This window comes from Rhipicephalus microplus, chromosome 2, assembly GCF_043290135.1.
Source record: "Rhipicephalus microplus isolate Deutch F79 chromosome 2, USDA_Rmic, whole genome shotgun sequence".
Classification (NCBI taxonomy): Eukaryota; Metazoa; Arthropoda; class Arachnida; order Ixodida; family Ixodidae; genus Rhipicephalus; species Rhipicephalus microplus.
The window spans coordinates 206,316,930-206,335,929 of record NC_134701.1 but is presented as its reverse complement, the minus strand read 5'-3'; the positions used below and the strand labels follow the sequence as shown (position 1 = coordinate 206,335,929).

General features: G+C 48.2%; 1 protein-coding gene across 10 annotated transcripts in view; it reads right to left on the bottom strand.

Annotated features, from left to right (window-relative positions):
* LOC119170468 (uncharacterized) overlaps window positions 1–19,000 on the bottom strand; it is a 148,202-nt gene that overhangs the window by 28,256 nt on the left and 100,946 nt on the right. For 5 of the 10 annotated variants that reach the window (XM_075887292.1, XM_075887283.1, XM_075887284.1 and 2 more), the window contains 6 exons: window positions 17,094–17,273; window positions 16,380–16,562; window positions 15,462–15,554; window positions 15,318–15,371; window positions 13,691–13,771; window positions 13,574–13,627 (listed from right to left, as the gene is read on the bottom strand). In XM_075887292.1, coding sequence (XP_075743407.1) covers window positions 13,574–13,627; window positions 13,691–13,771; window positions 15,318–15,371; window positions 15,462–15,554; window positions 16,380–16,562; window positions 17,094–17,273 — 645 coding nt within the window. The remainder of the gene's footprint in view (window positions 1–13,573; window positions 13,628–13,690; window positions 13,772–15,317; window positions 15,372–15,461; window positions 15,555–16,379; window positions 16,563–17,093; window positions 17,274–19,000) is intronic. The other 5 variants (XM_075887287.1, XM_075887288.1, XM_075887289.1 and 2 more) reach the window with 3 other exon arrangements.

Below are 19,000 nucleotides of genomic sequence, written 5' to 3'. Positions count from 1 at the left end.
CCGTCTAACGCCGACAATCAGACAGGCTATTGAGGAGCAGGTCGCCGAGGCGTTGCCATTACCTACGCCTGCCTCTCCATCAACACCTGTTGCTGCGCCACTGACTTATGCGGCCGTCGCGGCAATGCCTCCGCCTCGTCTGCCATTGTATACGCCACAACCTGTGCGACCTTCTACCGCGCCGTTTCCAGCTACACAGCAGCACGCTGGAAATCCTTGGCGCACTGCTGACAACCGGCCGATATGCTACTTTTGCGGGGTTCCAGGTCACGTTGCGCATCTATGTCGTCGGCGCTTCGCAGCTAATACACCAAGATACCCTGACTACTCGTTTCGGCCTTCATGCCACGCGCCTCACGTGCCACCTGAAGTTCACGAACGCGATGCGCAAGCTGCTTCCGGCACCCGAACCTCCGCTTCTCGACGTTCTACTTCCCGCTCACCTTCCCCTTCACCAAGTCGTCGTTCCGTGTCGCCTATGCGTCGACGACCCACCTCCATTGAGACGGAAAACTAACTGCCGCAGCTCCGGAGGCACGAGCTGCGTCATCGTCTAATTGTTTAAGTCCTCGCCTGTCTCCCGCCAATCTTATCGATGTAATCGTCGAAGGTGTACGAACACTTGCACTCATCGATACCGGTGCCGCGATATCTGTGATTAGTCAAAGACTCTGCCGCTCTCTTCGTAAAGTGACCATGCTTTCTCCCGTAGTTTCTTTGAGCACTGCGAGCGCCCAACAAATTGAGCCCGTCGCGGCTTGTACGGCAAAAGTGGTTATTCGAGACGTGTTGTACATCATTGAATTTCACGTGTTGGCTTCATGTTCCCACGATGTCATCCTAGGATGGGACTTCCTATCACGTCATCACGCCGTCGTGGACTGCGCTCGGGCCAAAGTGGAGGTGTTACCGTTTCGTGATGCGCCTTCTGTTGATGCGGCCGTATCTAGTGTGGCTAACCTTGTCGTCGCGACGGACATAGACCTTCCTCCTTTCAGCGCCCAGTTTGTCCCTGCCTGCTGCACTTCACTTTCTGACGCTACCGTCCTATTCACGCCATCTCACATCTTCGGTAGCCGCCATCACACATTGCTGCCATTCGCCGTTCTTGCGCTTTGTAAAGACACTACCGGAATATTTATTTCCAATCCGAACTCGTGCCCTCTCAGTTTGCTCCGCAACGAGACGCTCGGCCACATTCAGCTTATCGATGAAGGTACTATCGTGCCTGCCGATTTCTTCGACACCAAGCCGAATATGGAACTGAACGCGTTGGTTCCTCACTTTGCCTCGAACAGTGTGTCCTCAGATGCATTTCATCGTTCTATTGACTGCCATCTAGCCCCGGCTCAACGAGAGCAGCTTCTTACCCTGTTGCACGAATTCAGGCGTTCGTTCGACCTTCCCCAAGCGGTTCTAGGAAGAACGAACGCAATTGTGCACACAATTGACACAGGAAAGTGTACTCCTTTGCGCCAGCGCCCCTATCGTGTGTCTCCGGCAGAGCGTCGCGTAATTGCAGAACAAGTAGACGACATGCTGCAGCGTGGAGTCATCAAGTCTTCTTGTAGTCCTTGGTCTTCACCAGTTGTACTTGTCAGAAAAAAGGATGGTTCGATACGGTTCTGCGTAGACTACAGGCGCCTAAACAACATTACGAGGAAAGATGTTTACCCTCTTCCCCGCATAGACGAAGCTCTCGATTGTCTCCAAGGTGCAGAATTCTTTTCCTCGCTTGACCTTCGCTCAGGCTATTGGCAGGTCCCAATGGCTGAGTCTGATCGTCCAAAAACGGCGTTCGTCACACCAGATGGTCTCTATGAATTCACCGTAATGCCATTCGGACTCTGCAATGCGCCCGCCACATTCGAGCGAATGATGGACAGCATTTTACGCGGTCTCAAATGGAACATCTGCTTGTGCTATCTTGATGACGTTGTGGTCTTTTCACCCGATTTCACTTCGCATCTCACTCGTCTGCGTAAGATTCTACAGTGCCTTACAAACGCCAGGCTTCAGCCTAACCTGAAGAAGTGTCACTTCGGGGCTAAACAACTCACCATACTTGGTCATGTCGTCTCGAAAGCCGGCATTCTTCCCGACCCTGACAAGCTTCGTGCTGTTGCCGAATTTCCTAAGCCGACTACTGTTAAAGAACTACGGAGCTTTGTGGGCCTGTGCTCCTATTTTCGTCGTTTTGTCCGGAACTTTGCCTCCATCATCGCTCCACTCACCAAACTCCTTGCTGGCCCTGCAGATCTTTCGAATTGGACAGAAGCCTGTGACGAATCCTTCACAACACTGCGCCAACTCCTTACCTCACCACCCGTACTGCGTCATTACGACCCTACTGCGCCGACCGAAGTACACGCGGATGCAAGTGGCGTCGGCCTTGGTGCAGTACTCGCGCAACGCAAACCAGGTTTTACGGAGTATGTGGTCGTCTATGCCAGCCGCGCCCTCACTAAGGCAGAAGCCAACTATTCTGTTACGGAAAAAGAGTGCCTGGCGATTGTGTGGCCGTTAAACAAGTTTCGCCCCTATTTGTACGGCCAAACTTTTGACGTGGTAAGAGACCATCACGCACTCTGTTGGTTGGTTTCACTGAAAGATCCTTCTGGTCGCCTCGGACGTTGGGCACTACGCCTCCAGGAATTCGACATACGCGTCGTCTACCGATCGGGGCGAAAACACTCTGACGCAGATGCGCTTTCACGATCCCCCGTGAAATCTGATGAATCGGAAATATCAGCCCTTGACCTTCCCCTCTACTCCGTCAGCGTCACAGACATGCCATCCGAACAGCGGAAAGACCCTTGGATTGTCTCGCTCTTGAATATCCTTTCTGACACATCAACTTCCGGTTACCCTCGTGCTCTTCGCCGCCAAGCAACGCATTTCGCCACACGAGATGGCCTGTTATACCGTCGCAACTATCAAGTGGTGGGTCGTAAATGGCTGCTAGTCATACCCAGCCATATGCGCTCTGATATCTGCGAATATTTTCATGCTGAGCCTCAACACGCACACGCCGGTGCGCTAAAGACGTATGAACGGATCCGCCAACGTTACTACTGGCGGGGTATGTACACGTTTGTACGCAAACACATTCGCTCATGTTCCCTGTGTCAGCAGCGCAAGACATTTCCTCATTCACCCGGTCAACTGCAGCCTTTACCATGTCCTGCACGCCCATTTGACCGTGTTCGGATTAACCTATACGGCCCGCTACCGTGCTCTGTCGGTGGTAATCGATGGGTGATTGTGGCTGCCGACCATCTGACAAGGTACGCCGAAACGGCAGCGCTACCTTCGGCTGGTGCTCGTGACGTTGCAACCTTCATCTTGCATCGGTTTGTTCTTCGTCATGGTGCACCACGGGAGCTCCTGAGTGACAGGGGCCGTGTATTCTTGTCCGAAGTTCTGCAGCAGCTCTTACATTCATGCCGCACGGTACACCGCACATCAACAGCCTACCACCCTCAGACGAACGGCCTAACGGAACGTTTCAATAGAACTCTCGGAGACATGCTCGCTATGTATGATGATTCGGACCACTGCAATTGGGACGTTGTCCTTCCTTTCGTGACGTATGCCTACAATATGGCGATTCAATCAACAACGGGCTTTTCTCCATTTTTTCTTTTATATGGTCGTGACCCATGCAGCACACTCGACACAATTCTGCCATACAATCCTGATGCCTCCGAGTTCAGCCCAGTTTCTGAAATGGCAGAACATGCCGAAGAGTGTCGTCAGCTTGCACGGTCCTTCACAGCCGATAATCAAGCCCTCCAAAAAGATCGCCACGACCGTGATCTTGTTCAGGACACATTCCCCGTCGGTTCTCTCGTGTGGCTCCGACTGCCTTTCCACTCTCCTGGACTGACTCCCAAGTTTGCACCGAAGTATACGGGCCCTTACCGCGTCATACAGCACCCTCCTTCTGTCACCTATGTGATTGAACCACTCAAGCCATCCACGGACAAGCGCCGCCTTGGTCGTGAGACGGTCCACGTCAGTCGCCTCAAGCCCTGCTACGACCCTCCTGTTCTCTCGTCACCTTGAGTCGCCAGGATGGCTCGTCTTGGTCGCCGGGGTATCGTAGTGGGGAATTCGCAAGGCACTGACTAGTGGGACCATCTTTCTCGGAGTGCGAAGCGCGAGTGTGTGCACGAGCTGTAGACGCTGGACGGCTCGAGCATTTCTGTCCGTACCGGCTGCCTGCCTACTACCTGGCGTCGCTATTAAACTCCCTTGCAATATCATCATCACCAGTACATCTTCTTGATTCCAGCTCCCGCAGCGGCCACCGCAACGACGACAGTTGTTCTGCCCCAGCTGATAGACCCTGGCACATTCTGCGGGATCGACAATGTAGACATTGCGGAATGGTTGCCCCTGTACGAACGAACAAGCAGGAATTATCGCTGGGACGAAACGCTCATGCTGGCGAACGTCCTACTTTACCTGAAGAGGACAGCCAAAGTGTGGTTTGAGAACCACGAAGCGGAAATTGGCAGCCCGGATGCGTGCAAAAAAAAGATGCGTGCACTGTTCGGAAAATCGACTGGCAGGAAGACAGCGGCCAAGAAGGAGCTGGCATCTCGCGCTCAAACGTCATCGGAGTCGTACCTGTCTTACATACAGGGCGTGCTCGCCCTTTGCCACAAAGCAGACGACGGCATGAAGGAGTCCGAGTAGGTAGCGCACATATTAAAAGGCATTGCCGATGACCCGTTCAATTTGCTAATTTGCAAAGACTGCGACACAGTAGATGCTATTATTCGAGAGTGCCAGCGTTTTGAGGCCGCCAAAAGCCGACTTATTTCCCATCAGTTCGCTCGACTTTCCATACCGCAGCAACATGGTCGTGCGAAGGCACGCCTGTATCACAGGCACCACTGACTGCAGAGCACGTCACGAAGATGGTTCGTCGAGAACTTGAAGCTATGTCTCCCGCTTCAACTTTCTCTCGTGTCTGTGAGTCCAGCTCCCAAATGGTGCCTTTAGTGCATGCCATCGTTCGCCAAGAGCTTTTGAACGTTGGCCTGGAATCTGTGTGCACCGCCGCCCCCTCCCGACCAACTGACCGTCGTCCGCCAGTTTCCTACGCTCAAGGCCAGAGGCTCCCAGCGCGCTCTCGAAATCCCGGTGAGTGGAGGACTGCTGATGACCGGTCCATTTGCTTTAACTGCCATCTTGTTGGTCACGTGGCCGCCTGTTGCAGTAGCAACAACCCGCTCTGCCCAACAACAATCGCCTGCATGATCCACCTGTGTTTTCCGGTCTCCAAAGTGATGACGTAGAAGACTGGATCAAGAACTACGACCTCCTCAGCGATTTTAACAGGTGGGACAATCCACAGAAGTTGCGCAGCGTCAGATTTTACATGTCCGGTGTCGCCAAAACTTGGTTCTGGAACCGCCACCTGAATCTTCTCGACCGCGACATTTTCGCGCAGCAACTTCGTAAAATTTTTGGTGCTCCTACAGTTCGAGCTGAGGCAGCAAAGAAGAAGCTCGCTGAACACACTCAGCAGCCAGGTGAATCTTATACCTCGTACATTGAGGATGTCTTTGCACTGTGCAAGCGTGTTAACTTCATCCTGTCTCAGAATGACCAAATACGTCACATTATTAAAGGCATCAACACCGTCGCCTTAAAAGCCCTCGCCACACAAAATCCTGCCACCAACCAGGACGTGATAACCATCTGCCAGCGACTTGACGAGCTTTGGCTCTTTGCCTCTGCTAAGATGTCACCAACATTTGTTTGCCTGCACCCCTCAACTTGTGTGCGCTTATTGACGACATCGTTCGTGAAGAGTTTCACGGGCACTGCTCTTCCTGCGCTGTGGAAGTTACTATCCCTTCTGCAAAAGATGGCTTGCGAGACCTGATTAGGGAATAGATCGCGTCCGACGTGTTCCAACGATCCCTGCGTGCGTCATGTGCCCACGTACGTACTCCAAAGTTGCCGCACTCTCTGCCGCACCCACCGTTTCTGTGCTTACACCAGAAGACCATATGCCTGTAGCTTCGTTGTCACCGCCAGTGCGTGCACCGCCTTACTACGCCCCTCAGCGCCCTCCTCGGCCCATCTGTTACTACTGTGGCTATCGAGGACATATCGCCTGGTTTTGTCGAAGACGCCAACAAGACAAGCAATACGGCTACGCTCCTGAAGAACATCGCAGCTTCCGTCCAACCATGAACTATCTACGGCCACCCTCCCGCTCGTCCTAACACCGTTCACCATCTCCCACCTACCATACTGACATGCCTTGGAATTCCCGTACGTCTCGCCGCAGGTCGCCTTCGCCAGGTCGCCGTTCAGTGTCGCCTCTGCGACCCACCTCCCATTCCACAAACACCCATGCGGAAAACTCCCCGATGCAGTTTTAGGAGGGGAAACTGAATCCACCGGACAGCTAACAATTCCTCCAGAGCGGCCATCGAACTTGATAGTAGTGTTAGAAGAAGGTGTACGCGTAGAGGCTCTCGTAGACACTAGCGCTGCCATTTCGATTATTCATGCTGATTTTTGTTCCAACCTTCGAAAAGTGACGCCTCATGGCGGCCCACCTCTTCGTGTGGCGACGAATGCTCTCATTCTTCGACTTCCATTCGTCCACCATTCGTGTCTGCATAGAAGGCGTTGGTCATCACATCGTTTTCACGGTATTTTGTGAGTGCACCCACGCTGTCATTCTGGGGTGGGATTTCTTGTCTTCTGCATCCGTTTCAATATCTTGTCATCAGTGCCTCCTGCATCTAACGTATTTACTTGCATAATTTGCACCCTCAAATAATTTGCACACCCCTAATATTTTGCCTGCTTTACGAAAAAAAGAATTATACTCGCATATTTTACGCTTCCCAACCCGCCGAGCCAGTTCACTGGCTCGCGCATGAAGGGACTTTGAACCTTTTGATTCCCTGAACGGGTGCACCGGGCGTGCGCCTCACCGACTAGGCAAACACATTCAAGCGGGCTGCGAGTGCGAAGCCTCTATTTCCAAGGTCTTCCCCTGAACTAGGGTCCCTAACACCGTACCCATGAGAACTGCCAAAGCGTTTGCCTCCCTCCGCCTACCTCTAGAATCTGTACCATAGGAACATACGCTCGCATCATGGCACGAACAACTTTGTGCATAGGAGGCAAGCGAGCGCCTGTTTCGCCAACTGTTCCCCTCGTTCTATGCGCCTGCCCTGCAACGCACATTTGGTTGATTTCCGAAGTTTGGGTTTCACCATCCGATTGTCGCGTTTGTGCTGTTCTCTTGCGATTGCCTACGGTAATTATGTATATACGGCGAAATTCAAGCTCACTGTTGTGAAGTTTGCCGAATAAAGCTAGAACCATGTCGCCACCAAGCACTACAGGGTGAATTCAAACGTATGATGGTCAGCGCGATCGGTACGGGAGAAAGCAAGGGTGGGCTATCTAACACAAGTTTTCTGCCATTGAAGAAGGACTTTTTAATTATATGTGAACGGTTGGGCCCTTCGGTATCACCGTGTTGTGGAACCTAGTTCCTCCCAGCATTGTCGAAAAAAATTTCAAGGGGCATTCGAATGCGCTCGACAGAACTGAGGACGATGTGCTTTGGGAGGATGGTGACAGCAACAGCGATGAGGATTCTCAATCGGAACTTTTGATCAGTGATTATGACTAGAACGCGTGTGACCAGATCTGACTGGTTAAAATATGTGCTAGTTCTGTTTAATTAGAAGTACATTTTATTTGTGCTTCCATTTACTATTTTTAGTGTGTATACTGCACGCGTTAAGACTACTGCACATTATGTCATATGCGTTCGCGAAATCCCCGCGTAATTTGCGCACCCTCTTCTCAGAGCCACAAAATCATGAAAAAAAAAGTGCACAAATTATGCAAGTAAATACAGTAAATGCCACTGACTCTTTGCCACTTGAACACGACGGATGCACCCGCCTTGTCACCCCACCAGATTATGTGCTTCGGCTATACATCGAAGAAATTATAAGTGCTAATTGCACCGACATTGTGGATGATGACGTACTTATTCTCCTTTACGGCCATACCCTACGTAGGGGCATTGTGATCACACCAGGGCTTACTCGCTTCTTCAAAGGGTCTACCTACCTTAGCACCTTAAATCAAACCCCTGAATCTGTACTGCTCCCCTGTGGCTCAACAGTATCTTGCGCGGTCGACAGTGAGCCTGTTGCGATTGTTACTCTTCCAAACAACAACTACAACGACGTCCTAAAGTCACCATCACTGCCATTCCAAGCCTCTTCTATAGCTGTGTCGGCAACCATAAGCACTGACTTAACACCTGCTCAAACTGAAGATTTGCTCACCCTGTTGAATAGAAACCATTTTCTATTTGACGTGAATGCATCCGTCCTCAGCATGACTATCACCGCTACTCAAAGCATCCAGACATCGGCATCCATATCGGGTGTCTCAGGCAGAACACAAGATCATGGAGGAAAACGTCTCCGGCATGCTATGACGCAACATCATACGTCCTTCGTCGAGTCCCTGGTAATCTTCAGCTGTTCTCATTCAAAAGAAAGATGGGACAGTTCATTTCTGCGTCGTTTATCGCGCGCTAAACAAAATAACGTGCAAGGATATTTATCCTCTCCCTCGGATCGACAACACACTGGATTCATTACAGGGCACCGAGTGTTTTTCTAGCATCGACCTTAGATTTGGCTACTGGCAGATACCAGTGTCGGAGTCTAACAAAGCGAATACCGCCTTTTCAACGCCAGATGGGTTGTACGAGTTTAATGTGATGCCTTTCGGACTCTGTAATGCGCCCGCCACTTTCGAATGCATGATAGATGGTGTATTGCGTGGTTTGAAATGAAAAACGTGTCTGTGCTATCTCGATAACATAGTAGTGTTTTCATCTCCGTTCTCGCAGCATCTACAATGTCCTGACGCAGTCCTCACATGCCCTGCCGAAGCCGTTCTACAGCTTAACACCAAGAAATGTACCTTTGCTAGCAAGATGATCAAGGTTCTCGATCACCTCGTCAGCAAAGAAGGAACCCGAGAAGCTTGCCGCCGTCCTCGACCTTCCTCGTCCTGTACGTCAAAAGGAATTGTGCAGCTTTCTTGGGTTAGCTTTTTACTTTCGGCGCTTCATACGCAGCTTCGCACAACTTGTGTCTCCGCTCCATCAACTCATCGCAAGTAATGTCACCTTCATTAGGTTTGAAGACTGCGAAAGCACTTTCATGGCATTGAAGCAAGCCCTCACGTCGGATCCAGTAATGTGCCACCTCGATCCAAGCGCACTCACCATCTTTCACACCGATGCCAATCATGGTATACGTGCCGTACTTTCGCAGCGCAACAACTCATTCGAACGCGTCATTGCTTACGCAAGTCGTGTTCTTATCACTGCAGAAAAGAATTTCACTATTACCAAGCAGGAGTGCCTTGCTGTTGTTTGGGCAGTGCAAAGATTTTTACCATATCTTCACGGCTGTCACTTTACCGTCGTTACCGACCATAATGCCCTATGCTGGCTTTCATCGCTGAAAAACTTATTGGGTCGCCTCGGTCGCTGGGTGCTTCATTTGCAGGAGTACGATTTTGATGTCGCCTACAGATCTGGGAAAAAGCATCAAGATGGTGATGCTTTTATCACGCTGTACTTTGCCCAGCGAAGGCCACTCACCATCGCTACTCCAAAACGGCGCCACCACTTCAATTGCAGTGCTAAGTTCATCACTTGGCCCCCAATCCGTCCTTGTTTCACAACGTGTTGACCCATACTGCCGCAGCATTGTTGACCGCATGACCGGCTCTACTACTCCTCCAAACGCCCGACTCCGTCAACAACCTAAATAATTTAAGTTTGTCGGTGGCCCTTTATACCGCTACATTTACCACATCGATGGCAACAAGTGGGTGCCCGTCATCCCCCATTCTCTGCCAGGTGAAGTTCTGGAAGCTTTTCATGATGATCCAACTGCCGGTCACCTAGGCTATCAGAAGATTTACGACAAAATACGAAGTCGTTTTTGGCCTGGCCTCTCTTCAGCCGTTGCTAAGTACGTCACCTCCTGTGTCCATTGCCAACAATGAAAACAACCCACGACTGCTCCGGTTGGCTTTATGCAACCTCTTCCTTGTCCAGCCTTGCCTTCTAAAGTCATCGGAATCGACTTGTATGGCCCTCTTTCTATATCATCAAACGGGAATTGTTGGATTGTCACGGCCGTCGACCACTTTACCCGCTAAGCAGAAGTAGCTTGTATACAATCTGGGACGGCCACTGAGGTCGCCGATTTCTTCCTTCACCCCATCTTTTTGCACCATGGAGCCCCACGCATTCTCCTGAGCGATCGTAACAAAGTCTTTCTCTCTTCTATTGTCGACCAAGTTTCGCGTGCCTCCAACACTGTTCACAAGACCACTTCTAGTTACCACCTGCAGACCAACGGATTGACTGAACGCTTTTTCATTGGACCCTCATGGACATGATCGCGATGTACATTCACCCCCACCACACGAACTGGGACGCAATCCTACCCTTCATGACATTCGCTTACAATACGGCTGCTTAACACATTACCTGCTTTTCTCCATTTTCTCTCATGCATAATCGCTCGCCAAGTTTCGCTCTAGATGTCTCTTTTCTTTCAACCCCAGCACCCTTGACAGCTTCTTTCTTTGAATTATTTTTATCTCGTCTCGCACACTACCGTCACCTGGCCCGCGTTAACACCTGCCTCTCTCAAGACACTCAGAAGCCTCGCTACGACTCGTCTCGCCGTGTTGTGATGTTTTTTCCCTGGTAACGAAGTTCTTCTATGGACTCCCCTGCACGTCCCCGGTTGTGCGAAAAATTCATCACTCGCTTTATTGGGCCGTAGACGGTGGTTGAACAGACATCTCATGTCAATTACCACATTTCTCCTTTTAGCACTAATCCTGATCATTGTTGCTGAGGGACAGAGATAGTGCATGTATCTCTTTTAAAGCCTTATACGTGGCTCATTTGCTAATACTCTCAGGTGACCAGGTGGCCGTTTCCACCGTGCGGGGGAATTAGTGTGAGTGCGACAAGCGAAGGATTCTTCACTCTCTTTACATATCATCATCACCTGTACATCTTCGTCACCTGAAAATATTACCAGAGTGATCTAGCTCAAGCCTGGCTGAATAAACCGGTTCCCCACAATATTCATATGGTTTTGACTATCTCGCATTTTAAACTACACACTTGTTTGTTTTTTGAACAGGACCAAAATTCAAAAGCTTCCGTAAAAAAAGGAACCAATTTCAAAGACATTGTGGCACTATTTGCACTTAATGAAACAATTTTTCTCGAGTTCGCATAAACTAACGTGAGAAAGCAGCCACTTATCCTGGTGCTAGTTATGACAGCTAATGTAGGAGAAAGGTTTTTCTGCATAAGAAAGAGCGGGAAGTATGTGTCCCACTGTGATGCAAGGAACAGCACTTCTAAGCTGATTACACTCAAAGATAGCCTTTTCTCGAGTTTACATGGACTTAGGTGAGATAGCAGCTACTTTTCGTGGCGCTGATTATGACAGCTGATGTAACAGAAAGCTTTTTCTGCAGAAAAAATGGTGGGATGCATGTGTCCCACTGTCCCGCATAGAGCAGCACTTCTAGGCTGACTACACCCGAAGATAGCCTTTTCTCGAGTTTGCATAGACTTAGGTGAGATATCAGCCACTTTTCATGGCACTAATTATGACAGCTGATGTGGGAGAAAGGTTTTTCCGTAGAAGAAACGGTGGGACGTATGTGTCCCACTGTCCCACAAAGAGCAGCACTTCTAAGCTGACTACGCCTGAAGATAGTCACTGGCCACTCCACTGTGTCAGGGTGGTTGACCATCGAAACGCATGACCTTCGTGGCCCAGAGCTGTAGTCAGGAACTTTTTTGAGGAAGTGTTTAAGTGTAAAACGGCTAACTTTAGCAAGTGTTGCTCGATGCGAAGGCATGTAAATACTCCAGTATCACCCGAACAGTTAAGGCATAAAAAAATTCCCGGGGGTGTCAGAACCCTTTCAACTCCCGATTAGTTATGGCCCTGCATGGCCATATTGTGAGGACTTCGACGAGTGAGCCGTAGGGGCCGATTTATTTGTGATCGTTGTGCGGGGCCGATTTAGCATTTCAGGTGCGCGGGAATTACCATGATAGTGATAGCGGTGAAATGATGAAGCTCGCCTATGCACGTGCTCGTGCACGTACCTCGTGAAAAAGCTCCCGAGCCACGAGGACAGCTCGGCTAACCTCAGAGGGCAGAGCGCAAGAACAAGTTCGGGCCACGCCCTGACTGCTCGTTCTGACTCTCCGTGTCCGGGCCTCGTCGCGGCGTTGAAGTCCTCGGGTGCGTTCTAGACTGTGCATCGCCCCACCTCACCCCCAGGTTGGTCCGAAGCAACATTCTTCATGGCCAGCCGCTGTTCTGGTCTCGGAGAGAACCTACGCAGCCGGCTTCGATGGTTGTCGGGGCTTTTGACCCCGTGTCCTGGGCGCTCGCTTCAGTCGAGCATGACCTGGACGCCAACAAGACGTCATGGTGCGGGACGTCTTAAGCTCGAGCCAGCAAGCTACACGAGAAGGCGTGCCTCACTGTGGACGCTACTGCGATGGACACAACGCCACGTTGCCCGGTGCTGCGGTCACCGCAACGACGGCGCGCGTGAGTGTGGTTTTCTAAACTTGGTGTCGTGGGAGCGAAGAATGCTGACCGTAACAATGTAGACTTTCTCCTCGCACCAAAGAAACTTTATTGTAGACTTTCTATTTGTCATTGTGAGATTTCTTCGTGTGTGTTCTTGTCCTCGTCCAATATAAAGAACGTCTTCGTGTCATCAAGTTGTCTTGAGTGCGTCCGATGACCTGGGCCCATTGAGTAAAACCCCTTACTCACCACACATATAGAGGACTTGTAATGATTTGACACCTTGACAACTGGTATGCCATATCTCACTCCTGGCTTTATTGAAAAACGTGGAGTGGGCACTCATGATTTTGCACTGCTTCCCAAGGTATATGTAGAGAAATTACAGCTCTCTCACATGCTGACGGTGCAAAAGCAATATCGACATTTTGTCTTCAGCAGCACTATGGCCGATTAATAACTGCTTTTTGCATCCGACCACATGGCTGCAAGCATTGCTGCACTCTACAATGTGACTGACTGCATGCATCACTCTGATGCACTGAATTGTGTCATCATAATCTCAGATTGTGATAAACAAATATCGTGAAACCTACTTATGAGGAACGTCTAGAACTTTCTCAGAATTTCAAGCACTGCCACCGTGCTTCAAGTGCCTTTAAAGCCGCTGCAGTGCTGTTGCTCACGCAAACGCTGCAAGGGCAGAGTGAACAAAGTGGATGTGCAGGTGACGTGCTCATATTAGCCACACACAACTTCACTTCCTGAGCTCTTAATTTTTGCAGCCAGATGCTCCAAAGCCCCAAGTCATAGCCACATGCTGCTTTTCTGTAAACATGATTTCATTTATTACAGTTTTATCTGAATAAAAATAACATCAAAGCTTTTCTCACCTGTTGTAGTGTTTGTGGGCACGGGTACTTGCACTTGTATCACTCTTCCCGGTGCTGCAAGATAAAGGTCAATTGCTATAGCAACCCCAGCTGGCACGAATACTGCTTGGGCATCACCTGCTTGTGAGCGCAAGCTGTCTTCACCTGCTGCACTGCTAGTGGTCACTGGTACCTCCACTTGTAGCACTCTTCTCGATGCTGCAAAATGAAGGTTAGTTCCTGTAGCATACTCGGCTGGCACAAGTACTGCTATTAGAGTGTAGTACTAGATTGGGGGAGTGGGTCCACATTGGGTCTCACTTCTGAGGCGTTTCCTTTCTTTTGAAAATCCAAGTGGCATCATCGTCGCCTTCACATGAAGGTTACCATGGTTACGATTATAGTCGTTATGGTTACAGCCGTGTGTCATGGCCGGCAGCAGCAGCTTTGCCGTCGGGCATCGGTCGTGTCTCAAGCATATCCCGCACAGTTGCAGCAGCGTTCGTGCAAAGCCATCGAGGGCGTCATACTAAGTCTTGCGAATAATTAAACTAACGAGAGGCACTATAATAATTTCGCTAACACCCTGTTTGTGGCTAATAGCAGCAGGGCTAGCTTCACTGCATTAGAATCTTTTTTTCGCACTAACAAGGTTGAAAATAGATAGTGAACGAATGGTAAAAACAAAACGCGAGAAGTAGTGTATCAAACAGACAATGCCGCACCGATGTAGACTGCTCAGCACTCTAGAAGTTACTACCGGGTGCTGGCAACCGCTGCTCCAGTGGCCCAACAACTCCGGATGAGCCAGAGCTTCAGGCGAAGGGGATTGCAGCGCCACTGCAAATTTTCTGGGCTTTTTACTTCACCCGTGCAGTTTGCCACCTGCACCAGTGGACCTGCTCTCCGATTCTAGTACACTCTATAGAAGGGTTGACGCTTGGGCAACTTTTTGGGGATCCATTTCAAAAAGTGTCAACAGCGCATAGAATGATTAGGAAAAGGACAAGACAACAGAGGTAAATAGTGCTGACTTCCAACTAGCTTTAATTTCAATAAGAAGTGTATACAATGCAAGGCAGAGAGTGCGAGAACAAAAAAAATAAGAAAAAAGAAACAAGAAAGCATGCACATGTGTAGCGAGCATTGCTTCGTCATTTCACTTAGTTCAGAAATATCACCACACGCCTCCTAAAACCAAGCCAGGTACTCAATTTCTTTATTTAAAAGCTAAAACCTATGCCTTGCCATCACTTTACTCTGATTAAAGCATGGTGTGCACCCACAGTCACGACAATGAATGCGATGTGACCTTGCACCGTATTGCAGGCATTATTATGGTGTTGAGCAAGGTGATGGCAAAGCATAGGGCTCAGACAACTTATGAAGTTATCAAAGCAGATATGGAAGTGTGTTAGCGCACAGTCTATAGCACCTTTAAATCAAGAAATCGATTACCCAGTTTTAGGACGCGTGTGGTGATATGCTCGAACTAAGTGAAATGATGAAGCAGTGCTCGCCCCACATGTACGTTTTTTCCCGTTTCTTTTTTCTTATTCTTTTTTTTTTGGTATCACACTTTCAGCCTTGAATTGTATAGAGACATTTCTCGTCAAAATAAAAAATTGTTCGAAGTTAGCGCTCGTTACCTCTGTTGTCTTCTTTTTTTCCTAATTGTTCTATGTGCTGTTAAGACTTTTTGAAGTACGGTAGTACACTCTAACTGCTAGTGTGCCACCAGCTTGAAAGCGCAAGCTGTCCTCACCTGCTGTAGCGCTAGTGCTCACTGGTACCTGCACTTGTACCACTTTTCTCGATGCTGCAAAATGAAGGTTTGTTCCTGTAGCAAACTCGGCTGGCAGAAATACTGCTAGTGTACCATTTGCTTGCGAGCACAAGTTTTTCTCACCTGTTGTCAAGCTAGTGCTCACTGGTACCTGCACTTGTAGCACTTTTTTTTGTACAAATACTGATTTGGTTCCACCTTGTACTGGAGTCGCTCCTGATTAAAAAAAAAAGTATATGTTATAATTACAGTTGAGATCCCCCCAATTCAAATGCATTTCCAAACTGCACACCAATCACACACCTGCTACTCTTGCCTTTACAATAAACAGCTGGCAACACAACTTTTCAAGCAAAGATGTACATGTGCACGACTCATTGCTTCTGGTGATTCCATTGCAACTTTCAGCATAAGGTCCACATGCCTGAACCCAACCTTTTAGGCAAATTGCACATTTCCTGAGAGTAGGTGCCGCGCACGTGTTACTCACGGTGAAAAAGATGTGTCCCTCAGGAAGGCAAGATAAATGAGTACCAAGCTGTTTTCTATAGCCCACCTGCATAATTATATAGTAAACATAGATACAGATAGAAACATACTGAAAAGTGGGCAGTTGTTGAAATAGACAAGGGGATTTAGATGCGTTCAACATAGCTCGATATCAACATCACTTTTTTTTATTTGATTGCAGGTCACAAGCAGCATACCAGATAACCACAACTGTGTCCGTTTGTTTGTGAGCCCACTTAAAAAAAAGACAGGCAATGAAAAACACTTTTTAATAACCTTGTTGTAGGTGAAGGTGTCTGACAAAGCTACACTTCCATAATGCTACTTTCATTGAATCTATAGGAAGTGCAGTCAAAAGTCATCGTCACAAACAAGCAAAGCATTGCATGTTGTTTTGCTTGTGCAGATAACTTAAGCATTCATCCATTAATTGTATACTAGGAAGTACCAATATCCTACAAACATTTACTTATGTGCTACTAAAATGAGTTGCTATCAGGGGTATTTTGGTGACCACAATGCTACACTCACCTGAAAGAGTATTGAAGGGCAATGTTACTGGCACCTGTACTACCGTTGGTTTTGAGTAACAAAATTTCATCGTCCTGGTGTCGATGTAACTGGGTGCCATCATGACCAGGTTCGTTGGCACTGTCGGTGATGCCACAGCAGTTGTTGAGGTGGTTGCCGGTGAAGCAGTCACAGTCGATCCAGCTGTTTGTAGAAATTAGAAGCAGCTTTTATCAGGTCCTCTCACGCAGAGCTCCATGTGGATGAGCTTAGCTTAATTTTTAAGGCTCATTAAGCCAAATGTGTCATGCTCGGCTTCCATCATGCAGACACGGAAAAATCTGAACCGATACAATTAGCCCGTGACGTTTCTGTGGATTTTCAAGTAAACATTAGACCCCGCCGATATTACCTGCTGTTTCAAATAGCGCACATCAAGAATAGGATTGCACAAAATAATGTACTTTAAATAGAAGTGAAGTAAGTATGAGAACCTCACAGGAATATATATTTGCACATCTAAACTGAGAAAACTAACATACTTCCATACTATTGACCAAAAATTATTAGGCAGTGCCATCTTGTACACAAGAACATTTATGCACAATGGGTCTATGGACCAGTGTGCACGACCTACCTAAAAGTACATTAAACAAAAACTCATCTAGACAGTCTTTACACTTGTAAGCAAATAGCTTCATCATAACGATAGAACAGCTAGAGTGATGGCCTCACCTAGTACAGTGTTCGCAGCCATCTTCATAGGTACTTGTACAACCCTTGGTGCCATGAGTACATTGGTCAAGTTTGAGTCAGCGAAATTCTGTGTCACAAAGTTCATGCCGCCTGTGGTTGTCATTCTCATCACTCCCATAGATGAGTTTACGAACACTGGAGTGGATGTCGCTGATGCTGCTATTGAAAAAGGCAGTATGCAACATACACTGGCATCTATCCTACACAGTCGCCATAAAAGAAAGTTTTGGTGTTGCTAACACCTGTGTCACATGGGCACTTTTGAAAAACCGCCAAGTCACTGAGCATTGAAACATCGCAGTTCCATCGACTCAACAGAGTTGTTACGCTCCTACATGGCAGGCTACAGGGCAGCTTTTTACAGCCGTTGAGCAGTTCGGGTGTTTCTCGCAAAAACTGAGTGGCACTGCAAATTGTTTTCATTTTCATGTCATCGTAAGCAAAACAATCTAGTAAATACGTTTAAAAGCACACTTGCATCTATCATTTTTGTTTTCAATATTTCAATAAATTATTTATATGCAATTATGAATGCACATTTGGTTTTCAAGTTGTTGAATAAAAAACTGTGGCCACGCGTTTGCAGCTTGTCAACGTTGGCATGTTCATGCTGTAGCGCTGTTTCTACTTCCATCACTCAACAGCCATCGAAGTTCAACGGAATCGTGGGGTGCTCCATTGACTTGACAGGCTACTGACTCAATGAACTGCGAAATCACCCGCGCAGCAGCACAGAGTTGAGTCAATAGAACATTGGTTAAATGGCCTTCCAAACGCTCGTGTGACACAGGTTTAAGCCGGTTTGGGTAAATGTGCAACACTGGGACCACTACTCTCTAATAATACACTGGCATGCAAAATCAAAAGGTTAGAACATGAACTACACTCATTTCACCATAGTAGTTATTTTCTGTAACGTCAGAATTATAGAACTGGGCTCAAGGAAATAATAACAAAAGTACAGGCAAATGAAACAGCAGCACTGGTTTGTATTGTATGTGACAATGGCTTGATGACACCAGGTCATGATGCCACACTGCAATAACAAAAGGATATGCAGAAGTTATGTTGAAACCTACATGCATCTGTTTACACTTAAATTGTTGAAGTAGTGAATGCTAGCACTAATATGAGGTGCTGTACTATGGGAAAGAAAAACAATCCAGCCAGCTCCACTAGTCGAAAACTGTCGAAACAGTGAAGCTTATGCACATCCTTCATCAAGCTATATCGGCTATATTTTTCAAGCCTTCTGTTCATTGGAGCTTAGCTTCGGCTTCTTTTGCATGAACATTGTGTTTGGTCAGGTGACGACATACCTATTCTTGCATCAACTCTCACCAACACTCACGTTGGGCACCATCTCGATCGGGAGTCCTGAACATTCTCACTGATACGCTATTTTACACTCCACTGTTCCTCACCGTTGCACAATCGTGGAGCGTTTCTCGGAAGTTCACCCTTTGACATCCTCCGCCTTAGCCTCTCGTTGCAAGCACTCGCCTCTCACGACACACCCTCACCTCTCGCAGCACAAGCATCTCTCCCCTTTCTAGCGAGGCTCACTCTTGCCACAATACAAGGCCACGTGATCAGCGCTACCACAACGCTGGATGAAAACCTCGGCTGAGAGTAACTTCGCTATTAAAAAAAAAGCTTTTAAAAGGCTGCAAGTGTACGAAGTATGTCAACAAAGCTGCCACAAATATCGCAGGAATTCAGATATGTCAATGCTGATCTCTGCATGCTGCTAGGTTGACAGAGGCTGCAGACATGCAGGACTGAGTGTCTCTATTTCTTTTTAATTCCTTATTTCCCTTGAATATTTTTATTTCACTACTCTGCTTCATGTGAGTAGCTGTGTTGTCTTAGTAGATGTGGAAGAC